We start from the raw sequence: 15,605 nt of genomic DNA, 5'->3' as shown, positions 1-15,605 counted from the left end.
CCGGGTGCTTGTTTACAACTTAGGCACATGTTTAGCAGAGGCTCTCAAAGTACGCCGATCAGTAATCTGATTTCACGAACTCTGATCAAATGTCCTAGTAGCATAAACAGCCCCAGCGAGGCTGTCTTGCATCTGTTGGAGATTCATCACTCTGCATTTTTGTGAATGTGAGTGCAAACACAGCCTTGTTCATAGAAGCTTGTGAGAATGAATGAGTTCGTACTTGGTTTAGAAATCTGAGCTGGGGATCTGTCTGCGTGATGCATGCAAGGTATTCGCACAGCAGAGCTCGGAGTGGCCGAGCGATCAAAATCAGACTCATAAACCTCAGTGAAACCACAGTGAAACGTTCCCTAGAACTTAAAAGTGAGCAGTTTAAGTACATGAACACGTTATATAACAGTGACATCTGTGATCGCTGCTTTTTTCCTCTGGTGTTTTTCTCCTTTAGGTATTTGCAAGGCTGCAAGTCAGCCAGCTGATGTTTGTGTGGGTGGACGTCTGAATGGCATGAAAAACAAACGTTAATTCTCGGTTGTGTGTGTGTTTGTGTTGTCTTGCTAATAGGGAGCCTGTCAGCGCTGGTGTATCAGCATTCCATCACACCCATCTCTTTGCCCTGTGCACTCCGCATCCCAGACAAAGGTAAACAGTCTCCACAGACATTCAGACAAGCTAATTAATATTACTTTTCCCCTTACGTGAAATGTTACGGAGCCCCGGAGTGAATTTGAGTGAACGTTTTGCGGTTTGTACACGTTTTCTTTTATTCGTGGTCACGATTTCTTAAATCATTCTCTCGTTTTCTTTTAATCGTGGTCATGTTTTATTTTTAACTGAATGCACGTTGTTGATTCGTGTGCAAAATCAATGTAGTAGATGCAGGTTGTGTTATTTGTCCTGTGTAGACGTAACTAACAGCTCCGAGACTGTCTGACGGGTTTTGATGTGTTAGGTTGATGAGATGATGGACAGAGATGCTCATCAGGTCTGATTATGATTTGGGGCGTTATGAAGACTCTGTAGCTCCTCTTCACAGCAAACGGCCCACAGATTCATCAGTGCAGCTGCAGTTTGGTGGAGAAATGAAGGAAGACGATAAACTACAACCACAATCTTCACTAAACTGCACTAATGATCATGATTAGCAGAGACAGAGACGCAGCGCGGACGCTTAGCGCTGTTTCTGCTCCCACGACAAGCTGTGGTGTTAGAGACCATCATACAGTTCCAGGAAGAAATGATCAGCGTCAACATTTCAACATCCTCAAATTAAACACACAGAAACGTTCATGTGGGATGAGGCCAAATGGTGAGAGAGTTTAATAGGTAATCTATGGATTACATGTAGATGGGTCATCCTACAAAAACGTCCATTTTTGTGTCCTTAGCGTTCAGAGATATATCACACTTAAAATACATGTTAGGGTTACAATTTATTTATATTTTAAAATAAAGCAATAAGTTATTTTATCGATTACACCTTCTTGAGCCTCAATTTAGCAATATTGGTTTTTAAAATCAATCATATAGAATTCCAAACACCACAGAAGAGCTCGTCCTCACAGTCATGTGTGAAGGCTGAGGCCATATTTTGAAGAAAAAAAAAAAACACTTTTTCTGCAATTTTAACTACAATAATCTATACATGACTATGGAATATATAGATTAAATGACAAAGAAAACAAATAAATATTATAAAATATGTAATGAAAGTTGTGGTCCCCAGGAGTCGTGTCACTGGTGTTACTGTGTAACAAAAACTCTTATTTTGAAATAAAAGTCACACTGATGACATCACTCGACGTCCTTTTACCTGTTTTCTGAGGATCTATGAAGAAAAGCTCATGGTGAGTCCACTGTGTCTTTCAGTTATCAGAGATTTTCTCATTTAGCTCATGATTTCATATGAAGCTTTTAGCTGAAGTCACTGGTGTGACCGACTTTATTCTGAGGTAATTGTGAAAAAATAGAATACAAATGGATTAAATTCCATATTTTAGTGGATGTTCCATGATTGACAACATGTGGTTTGATGTTCTGTAGCAGCCATTCTGTAAAATGCATTGTTCATTAAAATGTCTCTGGTGTTTCCTTTATTATGTGGAACACCAATGAGGATCGGTAACACCAGTGACTCTTATGGAGAGATAAAGAGTGGACGTTTCTGTAGAATGACCCATATATATGAATGTGAGGATGTTGAAACGCTGATCATTTCGTCCTGGAATTGTGTGATGGTCTCTATCACCGCAGCTTGATGTGGGAGCCGAAACACTGTGGGCCGTTTGCTGTGAAGAGGAGCTGCAGTTTCCTCATAACCCCCCAAATCAGAATCAGACCTGATGATGATGAGCATTTCTGTTCATCATCTCATCAATCTAACACGTCAAAACCCGTCAGACAGTGTCAGGGAGCTGTTAGCGGGGCTCCGTAAAATCAATCAGTCAGGACATGTTTGGTGTCTAATGCTTGCTTCTTTAGTTTTGGACTGGTGCTACAAAGCTAAAGTAGCTAAAAAGCAATGGAAGTGTATCTACACCAGTTAGCCATGTGCAGACTGCATGCCTAAGGGTCCTACACACTAGAGGCTGCGTCCTCTGTCCGACTAAACACGCCTGTATGCAGTGAAAAGTCGCTTCATCGAGCGTCAAAGAAGTTCAAACCATTTCAACTTTTGCTGCACTGGATTCTGACGTGGAGGCACGTCAACCAATTGTTACGGGACTGCAGGCAGGCAGACCCAAGTGCAGAGAGGAAAACCTGGAGAAAGGGTTTTAAATGAATTTATTGAGGTGATGGAGTGTGAATTTGGTGATTATGCATGTTGGAGTTGAGGTGGCTCAGAGGCAGACTCAAACCGCCGATGTACTGGTTGGCGGTACGAGGAGTTACCGCTGCGCCACCGGGCAGCACAGACAAAAACACCTCAATGAATGGGAAATTAAAAAAAAAAATGGCAGGAAAAAGGCAGACAAAGGGGATGCTGAAAGCAGCTCAAACAAAGACTGAGGTAGAAAAATGAAATAAAAGATAATCAGAAAACAAAAAACACTTCCTCTGTGATTCTGAGGGGAAGGTCAGCTTTATGTTTGCTCTTTGTGGAGTGAACACTTTTGTATGGCTTGGAGTCGTTTCTTGTTCAGTCCTTCTTTTTGGCTTTTAAGTAGTTTTGGGGCAACTTCTCTCTTTTGTTTTTCCAGCCTTCTTTCCTTTCCTTTTATTTAAATATCCACCTGTACTGTACCGGTCACCCCTCTACAAAGGTGTGACAAAGGGCTGCTGTTTGCCACAGCCTTAAGTAGAGGAGTCCACAGGTGTGCCAGATTGGGCCTAATCAGCCTGAGGGCTTCTGGGAGTTGGAGTTCCCTGAACTTCTGGTGCCTCTCTGCCATCGCCCTCTGCTGGTGGCCAGCGGTGCAGGCTGGGCCCTAACACCAATAGAAATGTGCAGGCGGAAAAGACGGAGGACAGTAGCGACGCTGTGTACTCTTTCCTGTTCTATATGAATTCTGTGTTTTCGTGGCTGTTCCCTGATTGGCTCTGTATTTCTTTCGAAGCCCATATTTCTTTGTTTCTGTTCCAAATGCTTTGTTTGCTGCTGGATTTCGAACTGTACAAACTCTGCCCCACTCCAGCCGTGCACACGCCTTCTAGACGGACAAGATCTGCATACATAAGTGTCTCCGGGTCCGTCCTTGGGTGGTCTAGTGTGTAGGCACCCTAAGTCAGTATGAAATACTGTTATTTACATATCGCTGTTGTCGGAAGAAAACCTCGTATCTCCATTTTTGTCGTTTTTTCAGTTTTTGATGTAATGTGAAAATCCCTGTTGTTCTTTACATCGTGCGTAAATTTTATGATGAATGGACCAAAAGAATCGACCCAAAATGACTTGGAAAAAAGTCTGGTTCCATTGACTTACATTAAAAGCACATTAAAGTTTTTTCCTTCTCCTGTAAAGTTACCATTTTGGAGATACAAGACAACAGCAATAAGTGGACAAATGTGATCTACTTTTGTTCATATTTACAGATAACAGTATTTCTTACAGTATCAGAAACCACAGGAGCAAGATTACTAAAAGAGACACTGGCTACAAAATAAACAGGTTCCTTTGGAGTTTTTGTGCAAAATCATAGTTTGTAAATGCTTAATCATTTAAATACAGAAGAACACAGCACTCACTTCTCAACACAGAACAGCATAAAATAATTCAACATTGTCAGTCCAGTAACAGGACTTTCCAACAGTGTCTCATGTACATTGATGATGTCAGTGAGCCAATATCCACTCACTAGCTGTAATTTTGGTGTTCCACTGCCCAAAACCTTTTTGCTGTAGAAAAATGGAAAGAAATAGGAAGTGGCCAGGCTTTGGATGCAGCCAAGCCAGTTCTCTCACTGCTTCGAGCTTCAGAAGCTGGACTGAAGGCCTGATGTTTTAGATTAACCACTAACAGCCAATCATGTTTTGATTTACAATGTGTAGGACCAAACATCACTGTAGACCAGTGGTCGCAACCCAAATGTTAAAAAGAGCCATTTTTTTCCTTTCAACAAAAATCAAAAGACCATGGGAGCCACAACATTTTATGTCCAGTAAATCTGTCTCAGTATGTGCTGATGTTCTAGTATAGACTAAAAATACTGAAATAGTTTAAGCTTTAGCTCAGTTATAGCCTCTTTTCTCACATCTCCAGCAGGAAACTTTTCCTCAAAAGTTCTCATTCACCAGCTCCTTGTTCGAATTTTCCTGTTTCACCTTAAATAATGCCTGAGGCTCCAGAATGTTCCTGCTGCACAATTTAAGGTGGAACAGAAAAATTTTAACAAGAAACTGACTTCAGCTTCGCGACTTTACTGTTTGTCAGTTTCTCGTTGCAGATTAAACATATCAGGAAACCAGCTGGAGTGATTATAAACACTAATAAGTCCATTCGTCTCTAAATTATCGATGTTCATCTTAAATCTCTCTCTTTGCCGTTTCGTTAGCTACCAGCTAGGCGAGATTCATCTGCGTTGCTATGGTGACCAGCAGTCTGCGCTGATCTTCAGGGTTAAAGGGTGAATTAGCAGTTCTACATTAACTCCAGAGTTTAAGACCATTTATTGTTAAACTGTGTTGAACGATCAGCAGAGCTTTATTTTACTGTAAAGGAGGATTATTTTATTTTTACCTACTAATCTGATTCAGCTGTGGAGCCACAGCAGGGCAGTAAAAGAGCGGCATGTGGCTCCGGAGCCGCATATTGCCGACCCCTGACCTAGGCCTTCTGGAAATCTCATATACGACACTGACTGTGAATGGGAGCTGTAGTCTAGCCAGGATTCAATCAGTAGTTGGAGACAGAAAACAAAGGCGTTAAAGCTGTGCCAGCTTTATGTTCGTGTCTGTTACAAGCTTCAAAACATGGAACGTCTTCTACAAGCTTTAAATATCCATATTTAATCTACAACAGGCAAAAAATGCTCAGTTGCATCACTGTTATCCTAGCGCTACCATACCACTATAATCTCATAGGACTGCTAGTAGACCTTAGCATTATTGTGTAGGTGGGATTTTCCCACGTTTTGCTCAAATTTTGGCATTTATGACCCAAACTGAAGGCCCAGCTCTAATAATCATGATCACAGCTGAAAACATGAGATCAGCAATATGAAGTATGAATAGTGGGAAATAATCAGGTTACGATTCCTCAAATCTCACAGTAACAGTTCGACTCTTCTGTTAAAGTGTGTTTAACTGTGTAGCTGTGGAATTCGCGGCTGAGTGTCGGTGCTGCAGATGTAGTTGACGGTCTATAAAGGGACTGAATGTGGAGAGCTCAGTATTCTGTATGTGTCCCCTGCAGATCCTATAGGAGAGACACAGGAAGTGCAGCCTGCCAGCAACATGAGCACCGCAGCAGACTTACTGAAACAGGGAGCAGGTCGGCGCCACCACCCTGACGTTTACCACTTCCTCTTCTCTTTCTGCTTCTTACATCTGTTTTTTTTTTTTAATCATCTTGTTCTTCACTGGTTTTCACTTTTACATACTACTCTTTCTCTTTTCTGTCTGCTTTGTTTTTGTCTCATCTTCGTTTCTCGTCACTCTTTGCAACTCTTTTCTTTTTCTCACTCTTTTACTGCATCATTTTTTTTCTTTTATTTCCTCCATCTTTCCATTTTCTTTTTGTTCTTCTTCTTTATCTGTTACCATCTCTCTCTTCTTCTCTGTCATAGTTGGCTCATTTTCCGCCGTTCCTCTCTCTCCTCAGCGTGTAACGTGCTGTACCTGAACTCAGTGGAGACGGAGTCTCTGACCGGACCGCAGGCTATTGCTAAAGCAGTGGGAGCCACCGTGACTCGCAGCCCTCGGCCCTCAGCCACCGTCGTCCACTTCAAAGTGTCAGCGCAGGGCATCACGCTGACCGACAGCCAGCGCAGGTAACACACACTTAACATAGCTGCTGCTGTTTCTGAATCAGACCTGCTGATCTGCAGATGTGTATTGAGGTTTCCTTTAGGACCTGGATCAGTTCACTCCACCTTTCTGCTCTAATCTGACTCAGATCTGATGTTTTCAGAGCTGTGTGGACACAAATCTGATCTTTTCAAATCCGACCTGAGCCACTTTCATATGTGGTCCTAGATCGGATACGTATCTGATTCGTGGCCATGTGACCTTAATGTGACGCTCAGATCTGAATTCATGTGCTTTTACTCCACTGTGCCATCATTCAGCGTTACCATGGCAGCAGCGCCGAACAGAAGTTAAAGCCTGTAAACGGTGGAAAAGCAGCTCATCTCACCTTTTTCTCCTTCGTCTCGCTCTAATAATGAAGCTGAGAGCTGATCAGAGTTAATGATCTTCTCAGCGAAGCTCGTTCTGCTCGTTAGTTTGTGCTGATGATGAACGTGATTCATTCACGTGACGTTACTGAGTAGGATGAGCTCATGAGGGTCATTTCAGGACGCCGGTTCGTCACATTAATGACAGACTGGAGTCACTTACCTAAACGAGTGTGAACCATCGTGTCAGAGAGATCGGATCTGAGCAAAAAATTGGATTTGAGCAACGAGGCTTGTGATGTGAACGTAGCTTTACAGCCTGTCCAGTCATGATTAAGGATTTCTGTGAAAAGATTGACATGAAAACTACAGTTTAATCAGAGCACCTATTCAAAATGTTTCCCAGAGGAAAGTCTTAGAGCTCATACGTTGCTCTTTGACAGCTCAGGAGACTTAATGGTGGTTTTTCTAAAATACTTTATCATTAGACAAAAAGGAGACGTGAGATACAGGAGATAAAGGAGAGACAGGAGGAGAGATGAGTTTAGATCTTTCCTGTGTTTTTAGTTAGGAATTTTAAAATTCATCTTAAACTGCATCTCAGATATTGAGTTAAACTGCTTATGGAACAGATCTTATTCAGGGCCAAAAAGCTGTTTAAAAACTCATGGTGTAGCTTCAAATATTACATAGAACTTAATAATTAATAGGTTTGGCAGAAATGTAGCAATACTATATATAAAATCTAAAATTTGCAAAAATAATTTTGAAAATTCAACGTTAAAGATGTAATTTTGCTCAATCTGGCATAAAAGAGTTCAATTTAATAATATGAAACCAGTTGATTTCATATCCGGTGAAATTTTATTTATTTACATTTAATATTTCAGCTCAGTTCAGTTATTCTGTAAGCAGTAAAACTCAATATTCACGATTAAATGTAGAACCTGACGGGCTAACTTTAAAACACCACAACTTAAAAATCACTGGGACACAGCTTTAAAATGGTATGGTTGAATATCGCTGTGTTGAAACCTCGTATCTCCAAAATGGTAACTTTACAGAAAAAGGAAAAACATACTTTACCTCTAATGTAAGTCAATGGAACCAGAATTTTTTCCAAGTCATTTTGGGTCATTTCTTTTGGTCCATTCATCATAAAATTTACACACAATGTATAAGACAACACGCACTTTCACATTACGTCAAAAACTGTGACAAAAATTGAAATGCGAGGTTTTCTTCCGACAACAGCGAAATATTTAAATGAAGTTTTTTTCAATGGAAATTCATGGTGTGACCAGACAGTCGGAAGGTGAGTGGGCGTGAAATGACCCATCTAAAATCACTTACATACACAATGTATTACACATTGTCTTGGTAGTTTGCAGTAGTATAGTTTGTTTTAACCTCTTTAACTCCCTGAGACCACCGGTGGTTCCAAAACGTACTTCGTCATATTCTTCATAACTTTTATATTTCATAAGCTACATTCTAAAGGTGGGGGTCGTATGAGGCTGTAACTGTCTTCTTTCCAGTCAAATAGATGGGTGATGTCATTTTAAACCCTTATAATAAAAGAAGCTGAACTTTTTTCTACTGAAAGTCGACCCATTTTTCCACAAATCTGGGCTATAAACTATAAACAGATGGCGTCTCTTCAGTGATCTGCTCTGTAAACATTATTTTTATAAAATAATACAAAGAGCGTCTAAGATTTTTGGCTTTCAGCAGTAAATTGTAAGCATATCATTATGTTTATGATCATAAAACACATATTCTGTTAATTTGAGGGGAACTTTACAGTCATTTCATGCAGTTACTGAATAATTTGTCTTACGATTTGGGCAGTAAATTCAGATGGACAAACCGAAACATACCCAAGAACATAAGTGTTAAATGCATTGTAGTGACACACTGTGAACTCAGACTTACTTAAACGCTACGTTTGTATTTCAAGTTGCTCTGACCGGCAGAGTGGTGAGCTCCTGTCTCTCGACACTGAAAGCATCTTGCTGTGATTGTTTCTGACTGGAGGAGTTGTGTGTTGTTTTTCAGGGTGTTCTTCAGGAGGCACTACCCCGTTAGCAGTGTGACTTTCAGCAGTGTAGACCCGCAGGACAGGAGGTGGGGGTCTCTCAGCACGTTGCTCACACACTGCTGTCTACCGTACATGAGTAACAGGACTACGCTGATTACACTGAGGATGCTATATCATTTATCTGTTTATCTCTCTGTTCATTCATTCATTCATTCATTCATTCATTCATATTACATGCTTTTAACTGAATCATTCTCATTCAAGGACGAGTCATTCCACAAGATCAGTGCCAAATGCTAATCTGAAAGTTTTTCAGGATAAGTCGTTGTTCACCGTAGTTTCAATTTGCCCAAAAACAGATTTTCTCTCAGTTAGGAAGCTGATTTTTGCGCCAAATAACACTGAGAAGCACAGTCACTGGATTTGTGTGATGGTGTTAGGCTCACAAATGAAGAAAACAAATTATTAATATTACATAAAAAAAAATACCATCCTTTGTAACTCGGCTCTCTTAAAGACTTAAATGATTTCACTTACTCTCTCTCGTCAATGTGAAAGAACGTTATTTTATAGCTAAGAAAGTCGGTGTGACGGAGTGGATTAACATTCATTTTCATTATTAAGATCATCAAGTTTAAGTGACCCTTATTAGTCCCACAATGGGGAAATTTCACCTCTGCATTTTAACCCATCTGTGCAGTGAAACACCACATACACACTAGTGAAGACACACACTAGGGGGCAGTGAGCACACTTGCCCGGAGCAGTGGGCAGCCCTATCCACGGCGCCCGGGGAGCAGTTGGGGGTTAGGTGTCTTGCTCAAGGGCACTTCAGTCATGTACTGTTGGCTCAGGGGATCAAACCAGCGATTTAATCTTGAAAAACATTTGTGGAAGATTTTTTGTCTTGAACAGCATCAGATGTTTCTCACGCAAACAGCACTTTTTTCGTGGAATGACTCTGAAGGTGCAGTTTATTTGGGCTTTGTACTTTAATTGCTTGAGACTCACATCGATGATTTTTACTACTAAAATGTAATCAGATTTCATAGAGTGATGGTGCATGAATCTGCAGGCTGCTCTGTGTGTGTTTGTGTGTGTGTGTGTTTGTGTGTGTATGTGATTCTTATGTAAGACTGCAAATCTATATACACAAAACAGCACTGAACACCAGAGACCCTTCATTTATTCAATTTCGAGTTAAAACAGGCATTAAGTAAAAGTTCATTCTCCAGGAAAAAAGCAGAAAACATGAAAATTATTCAGAAGCCTCGACAGCTAAATATAATAAAAAGAAATCTGCATTTAGTTAGAGATGCACCGATACCACTTTTTCCCTTCCGATTTCGATACTTATACCTGACCCTTTAGCATCGGGCGATACCGAGTACCAATACCGACACTATCTCTATCTAACCTAACTCACCTCTAACTTCTGATACTTATACAAATTACATTTTTCAAATATTTGATTTTGGTAAAATCTGTGTTCTGCGTCACAAACAACGCACTCAGCTTGGCTAGATGGCATTTATTTGTTGGAATATATTTATTAGATGATTAAGAAAACTTATTTTTGTTTATTTACTGTATATAATCAGCATTTACTATTATATAAGTAGTAAATAATAGTAAATACCTCCGCTGCTGACCAACGGACTGCTGTGCTAAAGGCTAAATCGAGGCTAAAGGCTATCATTATGCCGAGACTCTGGCAGTTCCTTCCGCTCTCTAAATAACATGAACTCGGACTGTAAGTGACCACAGCGGCAGACGAGTGATTACTGACAGAAGCAGCTCAGTCGTTCAGGTAAGCGGCTCCATTAGCACCAAAATCTGCTGTTACAGATGAGCAGTTTTACCGCTGCATGTCGCCCCTCATCGCCGACGTGTTAAGCTCTGTCTACTGGTGCGCACGTATACGTCAAAAATTGCTTTGTGGTATCGGTCATATATATCGGTACCCCATCACCGATGCCGATACCGCGTTTAAGTGCCAGCGCTGATGATGATACAGTATCGTATTGGTGCATTTACTGTGTCCACACTTTGCCTTTATTATAGCTTCCATTCTATTCGGGGGTCTTGACTTGTTTAAGACTCGAAGATTAAGATCCGACTTGAGACTCGCCTGTGCTGACTCAGGACTTGAATCGAGGCCCGACTCACTTGATGTGACTCGAGTGTGAAGAGTTACTTGCAACTAAGTCACTTGTTCCCACCTCTGGTGTCCTCTAAGAGTTTCTGAACTCCAGTTTTGGAAACACATTTTTTTTTCACTTAATATTTTGACTTTCTCTTCATCAAATCTCTTCAGAAATATCCCGAAAGTGAACGACTTGTGCTTAATGGAAATTTAATAAACGAAGGGTGCTCTCTGACTCTTGCACAGCGCTGTAGGTGTTTAGATTCCTGTGCCTGAAGAGGCAGTAATGTTAGAACGCTCAGCATGAAGCAGCGTCGTCACAGCTACAGCTGGACAAATCTCGACGAATGTTACTGATAACACGGTTTACTTTCGGTCCCAAAGTGCCCGTCTGGGTGAGGGGAGCATGTTCGTGTCCTTGCCTGCAGCTCTGTGTGTCTGTGTGAGTGAGAGAGTCTGTTTCTGAGTCTTTGTCTCTGTCTCCCCCTCCTGCCGTAGGTGGACTAACTCAGACAACACAACGTCTAAGTAAGTGCTCAGTGTGTCCGTCTGTGTTTGCTGGTGACTGTGTGTGACGTCAGCTTTAGTGATCTGATCACGAGCTGGTTATGCGCTCGGCATGTTGTTCTCTGAGCTTTTCCAAACTGAATTACTCATCAGTTCAGATTCGCTTCATCTAAACAACTGCTTTTCCCTTCAAAGTGACGTTTATATGTTATTGTGCTGGTCTGCGCTTTTATATCACTCATCTGCTGAACTCTCACTAGGTGAAATGTTGAAATGCATCATTCACGAACATTTGATAATAATACTGATACATTGATTTTTCATAATGTTGATTAATATTGATATTGATGTTGAACTTGTTTACAAAAGTCCACTAGTGGAAATGCTTATTCTTTCTAATTTATACAAAATTGGTCATTATATATATATATATATATATATATATATATATATATATATATATTTATATATTTTTACATAAGTTTCAGAATTTCTTAATACTTTTACCTTTAATGTTTTTACCTCTTTTGCTCTAATTGGCTTATATTGTTAGCAAAAGAGCTAAATTGAAAATACAAGAAAATCACTGCATTAAGTTCACCTCCTTGTTTCTACACTCATTGTCCATTTTATCAGCTCCACTTACTATATAGGTGCACTTTGTAGTTCTACAGTTACAGACTGTAGTCCATCTGTTTCTCTGGTACTTTGTTAGCCCCCTTTTACCCTGTTCTTCAGTGGTCAGGACCCCCATGGACCCTCACAGAGCAGGTACTATTTGGGTGGTGGATTCAGTGCTGCTGGAGTTTTTAAACACCTCAGTGTCACTGCTGGACTGAGAATAGTCCACCAACCAAAAATATCCAGCCAACAGCGTCCTGTGGGCAGCGTCCTGTGACCACTGATGAAGGACTAGAGGATGACCGACCCAAACTGTGCAGCAGCAGATGAGCTATCGTCTCTGACTTTACATCTACAAGGTGGACTGACAAGGTAGGAGTGTCTAATAGAGTGGACAGTGAGTGGACACAGTGTTTAAAAACTCCAGCAGCACTGCTGTGTCTGATCCACTCAGACCAGCGCAACACACACTAACACACCACCACCAAGTCAGTGTTACTGCAGTGCTGAGAATGATCCACCACCCAAATAGTACCTGCTCTGTGAGGGTCCATGGGGGTCCTGACCACTGAAGAACAGGGTAAAAGGGGGCTAACAAAGTACCAGAGAAACAGATGGACTACAGTCTGTAACTGTAGAACTACAAAGTGCACCTATATAGTAAGTGGAGCTGATAAAATGGACAATGAGCGCAGAAACAAGCAGATGTACTTAATGAAGAGACAGGTGGGTGCATGTTTATCCCTTTTGATTATTTAAGTATTTTTAAAAATATGAATAAATCTTCTCATTTGTTCTCAGATGTTCTCTCTATCAGTGCATGTACACCTCATTCTAACGCCTCGCCTGTGGTTCTCTGTCTCCTAATAGAGTGTTCGGCTTTGTTGCTAAGAAACCAGGCAGCGTGGCGGAGAACGTGTGTCACCTGTTTGCCGAGCTGGACCCCGAGCAGCCGGCCACCGCCATCGTTAACTTCATCAACAAAGTCATGCTGGGGCCACAGAGACGGTAGAAGCTGAGGAGGAGGAGGAGGAGGAGGAAGGAGGGAGATGGAGTTCTATAAACAGACGAGTTCTTTCTCCACACAGCACCGTCGTTCTAAAGGCACTACAAGGCTGTAGTAGCAGACGTCCCTCAAGTCCCAGGGCAGAAAAGTGGCCGTCCAGTTAAAAGGTTTAACAGCTTAGAAGTTTCCAAAATACCTATGAAAATATTGTTTTGTCCTGCAGGGGAAAGACTTCACAGTTCACACCAAAACTAAGACCAAATCAGAACGAAACAGGAAGAAAGTGACGTCTGTTTTCAGAAACTTAGTAAACAACTCAGATTCATTCTCATGTGAACTCAGAATATATTAAGCACTGTTGATTCCTTTCTACAGTATGATAAATATAGGCATTAGTGTTTCACGTGCACTCAGAATAAAACAATACTGTATAGAGGAAGATCATAATCTCTGCAGCTGACAATCAACAGGTGTAGTTCTGTTATATAGAATGTCTTTCTGTATGTATTATTTGTATTTCACTGTTCCAGATACAAGACAGCAGCAGTAGTGAGTACTTTTAATAACTGATTGCTGTAACCAGAGGTGTGTCGTGCAGCCCAAAACCATCCTCAAGTAAAAGTGTTGTTACTTCAGTGAAATAATAGCTTGAGCGCAGACGTAAAAGCAGCTGCCCGAAGGATAAAAGTCAAAAATCTTGTGTAAAAGTGTGAAAATAGTACCAGGTCAAAAACAACTCGGTACAAACAGTACAAAAAATACTGAGCTCCTTATAGAACTGCAGTGGACCTTTCCAGTAGATTCAGCATCAGTATAGAAACTGAAGCCTCTTTTTAGGGTCCCTTTGGCGTGAAATCACCTCTTTTTAGGGTCCCTTTTTTTAGGGTCCTTCTTTTTAGGGTCCTTTTGGTGTAAAATAAAACATTAGAGCTAAAAAGTGGGTCAGAGGCAGCATCAGAAAAAGGGATTAGGGTTTACACTGTTAAATAAGATGCTTCTTCAAGGGTTCTTTAGAAATGTAGTTCTTCGTGTAGTGAAATGGTTCCTCAAATTGATGGAGAATGTGTTGTACATGGTTGTACGTATCACCAAAAACGGTCCTGTTGTTACGATGTCAAGCTTGTAACTATAGAAAAACCCTTTTTGGTGCTATTTAGAACCACAACACCTTCTCCACCAATCCGAAGAATAGAACAGAATCAATATAGAACTCATGGTTCCCTTTAGTAAAGAGCCCTTGAAGAACCGACTCTTTTAAGAGGGTCGATACATTGACAAATGGAACAGAGTGAAAAAAGTAGATTCTGTTCTTTACCAATATAACAAGTATTATAATTTAAAGATAATCAGAAAAGTAGAATTTGTTTAAGCACATGGAACCGAGCGGGCAGAACTCGTTTGGACTCACCTCTGGATGTAGCTGGTCCAGTTTATCTTTGTGGAGTGGACAGTAGGCGCCATGCATGTGTATTGTGGCCCACAGTGGAAGAACAGCAGAACGTCAGAGAGAGTCTGAGGCGAATGGGCGGGGTCGGGAGTGGGCGGGGCTTGTTGAAAGGGGTGGGAGGGGCACAGCGGCCCGTGTTGTGCGTATACCAGGCGAAGAAGGATTTTAATGTAACGTAAAATGTTTGATCGGAAGTCTATAGTGAGCGTTTTTCTTTCAGAGAGAATTTGATAAAAGTCCAGGCAGGAAATACATTTTGTCCTTCAGCCATTCCCAGAAACGGAGTCACACCAGAGAAGTTTTAGAGAGGAGCACTACCGCTATGTGACATCTTCTGGGATTCTCAAACGCTAGAGGGCGCTCCCGAGCAAGCCCAAAAAGAGCGGAGCCTTTGAGCAAAATCATAGTTTATAAATGCTTAAACATGTTTAATGTAGAAGAATACATTCATTTCCTGAACAGCTTAAAACATTTTAACACTGCTGTTGTATTTTTAAGAGCTTTTAAACTCGAGTTACAGGAGTTTACAATGGACCACTGTAGTGCGTCATTCTGTAGACCTCGTTATGCCCATATTAGGAGCTCCAGGTCTGAGCTCCATTTCTCTATGGGCCAGAATGAATAGGGTTTTTTCGAAAAATCGCCTCTAGCGCCCCCTGTGTTAAATAATCATGTTCAGAACCCGATCCGTTCTGTCCTGTGAACATTTTGCTCATAAATATCACTGAATCCTCTGAATTACAAGCTGTTAAAGAGCTATAATGCTACTATTGCTACATTCAAGCTAAAGCTACTGCGCATCAATTTGATGTCACTGTATACCTGTAAATAAAACCTCTGGGTGGGATATTTTGAGGCTAAAACTCCCTATCAAAAATACTCCCTGTGTTAAACTACGAGGCTGAATTCTGCGTCTTTTCTCACAGCTTCTTGATTGAATGCTCCCGTTCCACCTTAAATGGTGTAGCAGCTGTGACTGGCTGTCACAAACATCAGCAAACGAGACAAAAGACTGACCTGTCGGTTCTGTGAAACAGCAAAAATAAGTTAGTGTTACTCTG

At 41.0% G+C, this 15,605-nt stretch overlaps 1 protein-coding gene across 2 annotated transcripts in view; it reads left to right on the top strand.

Moving 5' to 3' along the window:
* tns2a (tensin 2a) overlaps positions 1-13,963 on the top strand; it is a 124,363-nt gene extending 110,400 nt beyond the window's left edge. The window contains exons 23-28 of one of the 2 annotated variants that reach the window (XM_036591918.1): positions 568-645; positions 5,855-5,932; positions 6,263-6,431; positions 8,835-8,903; positions 11,462-11,491; positions 12,962-13,963. In XM_036591918.1, the coding sequence (XP_036447811.1) occupies positions 568-645; positions 5,855-5,932; positions 6,263-6,431; positions 8,835-8,903; positions 11,462-11,491; positions 12,962-13,103 (566 nt within the window). In that variant the 3' untranslated portion in view covers positions 13,104-13,963. The remainder of the gene's footprint in view (positions 1-567; positions 646-5,854; positions 5,933-6,262; positions 6,432-8,834; positions 8,904-11,461; positions 11,492-12,961) is intronic. The other variant, XM_036591919.1, reaches the window with a different exon arrangement.
* The last annotated feature ends 1,642 nt before the right edge of the window (positions 13,964-15,605 follow it).

The sequence above is a fragment of the Colossoma macropomum genome, unplaced genomic scaffold (assembly GCF_904425465.1).
Source record: "Colossoma macropomum unplaced genomic scaffold, Colossoma_macropomum, whole genome shotgun sequence".
Lineage (NCBI taxonomy): Eukaryota > Metazoa > Chordata > Actinopteri > Characiformes > Serrasalmidae > Colossoma > Colossoma macropomum.
This window is presented reverse-complemented; position numbering and strand designations above follow the sequence as displayed.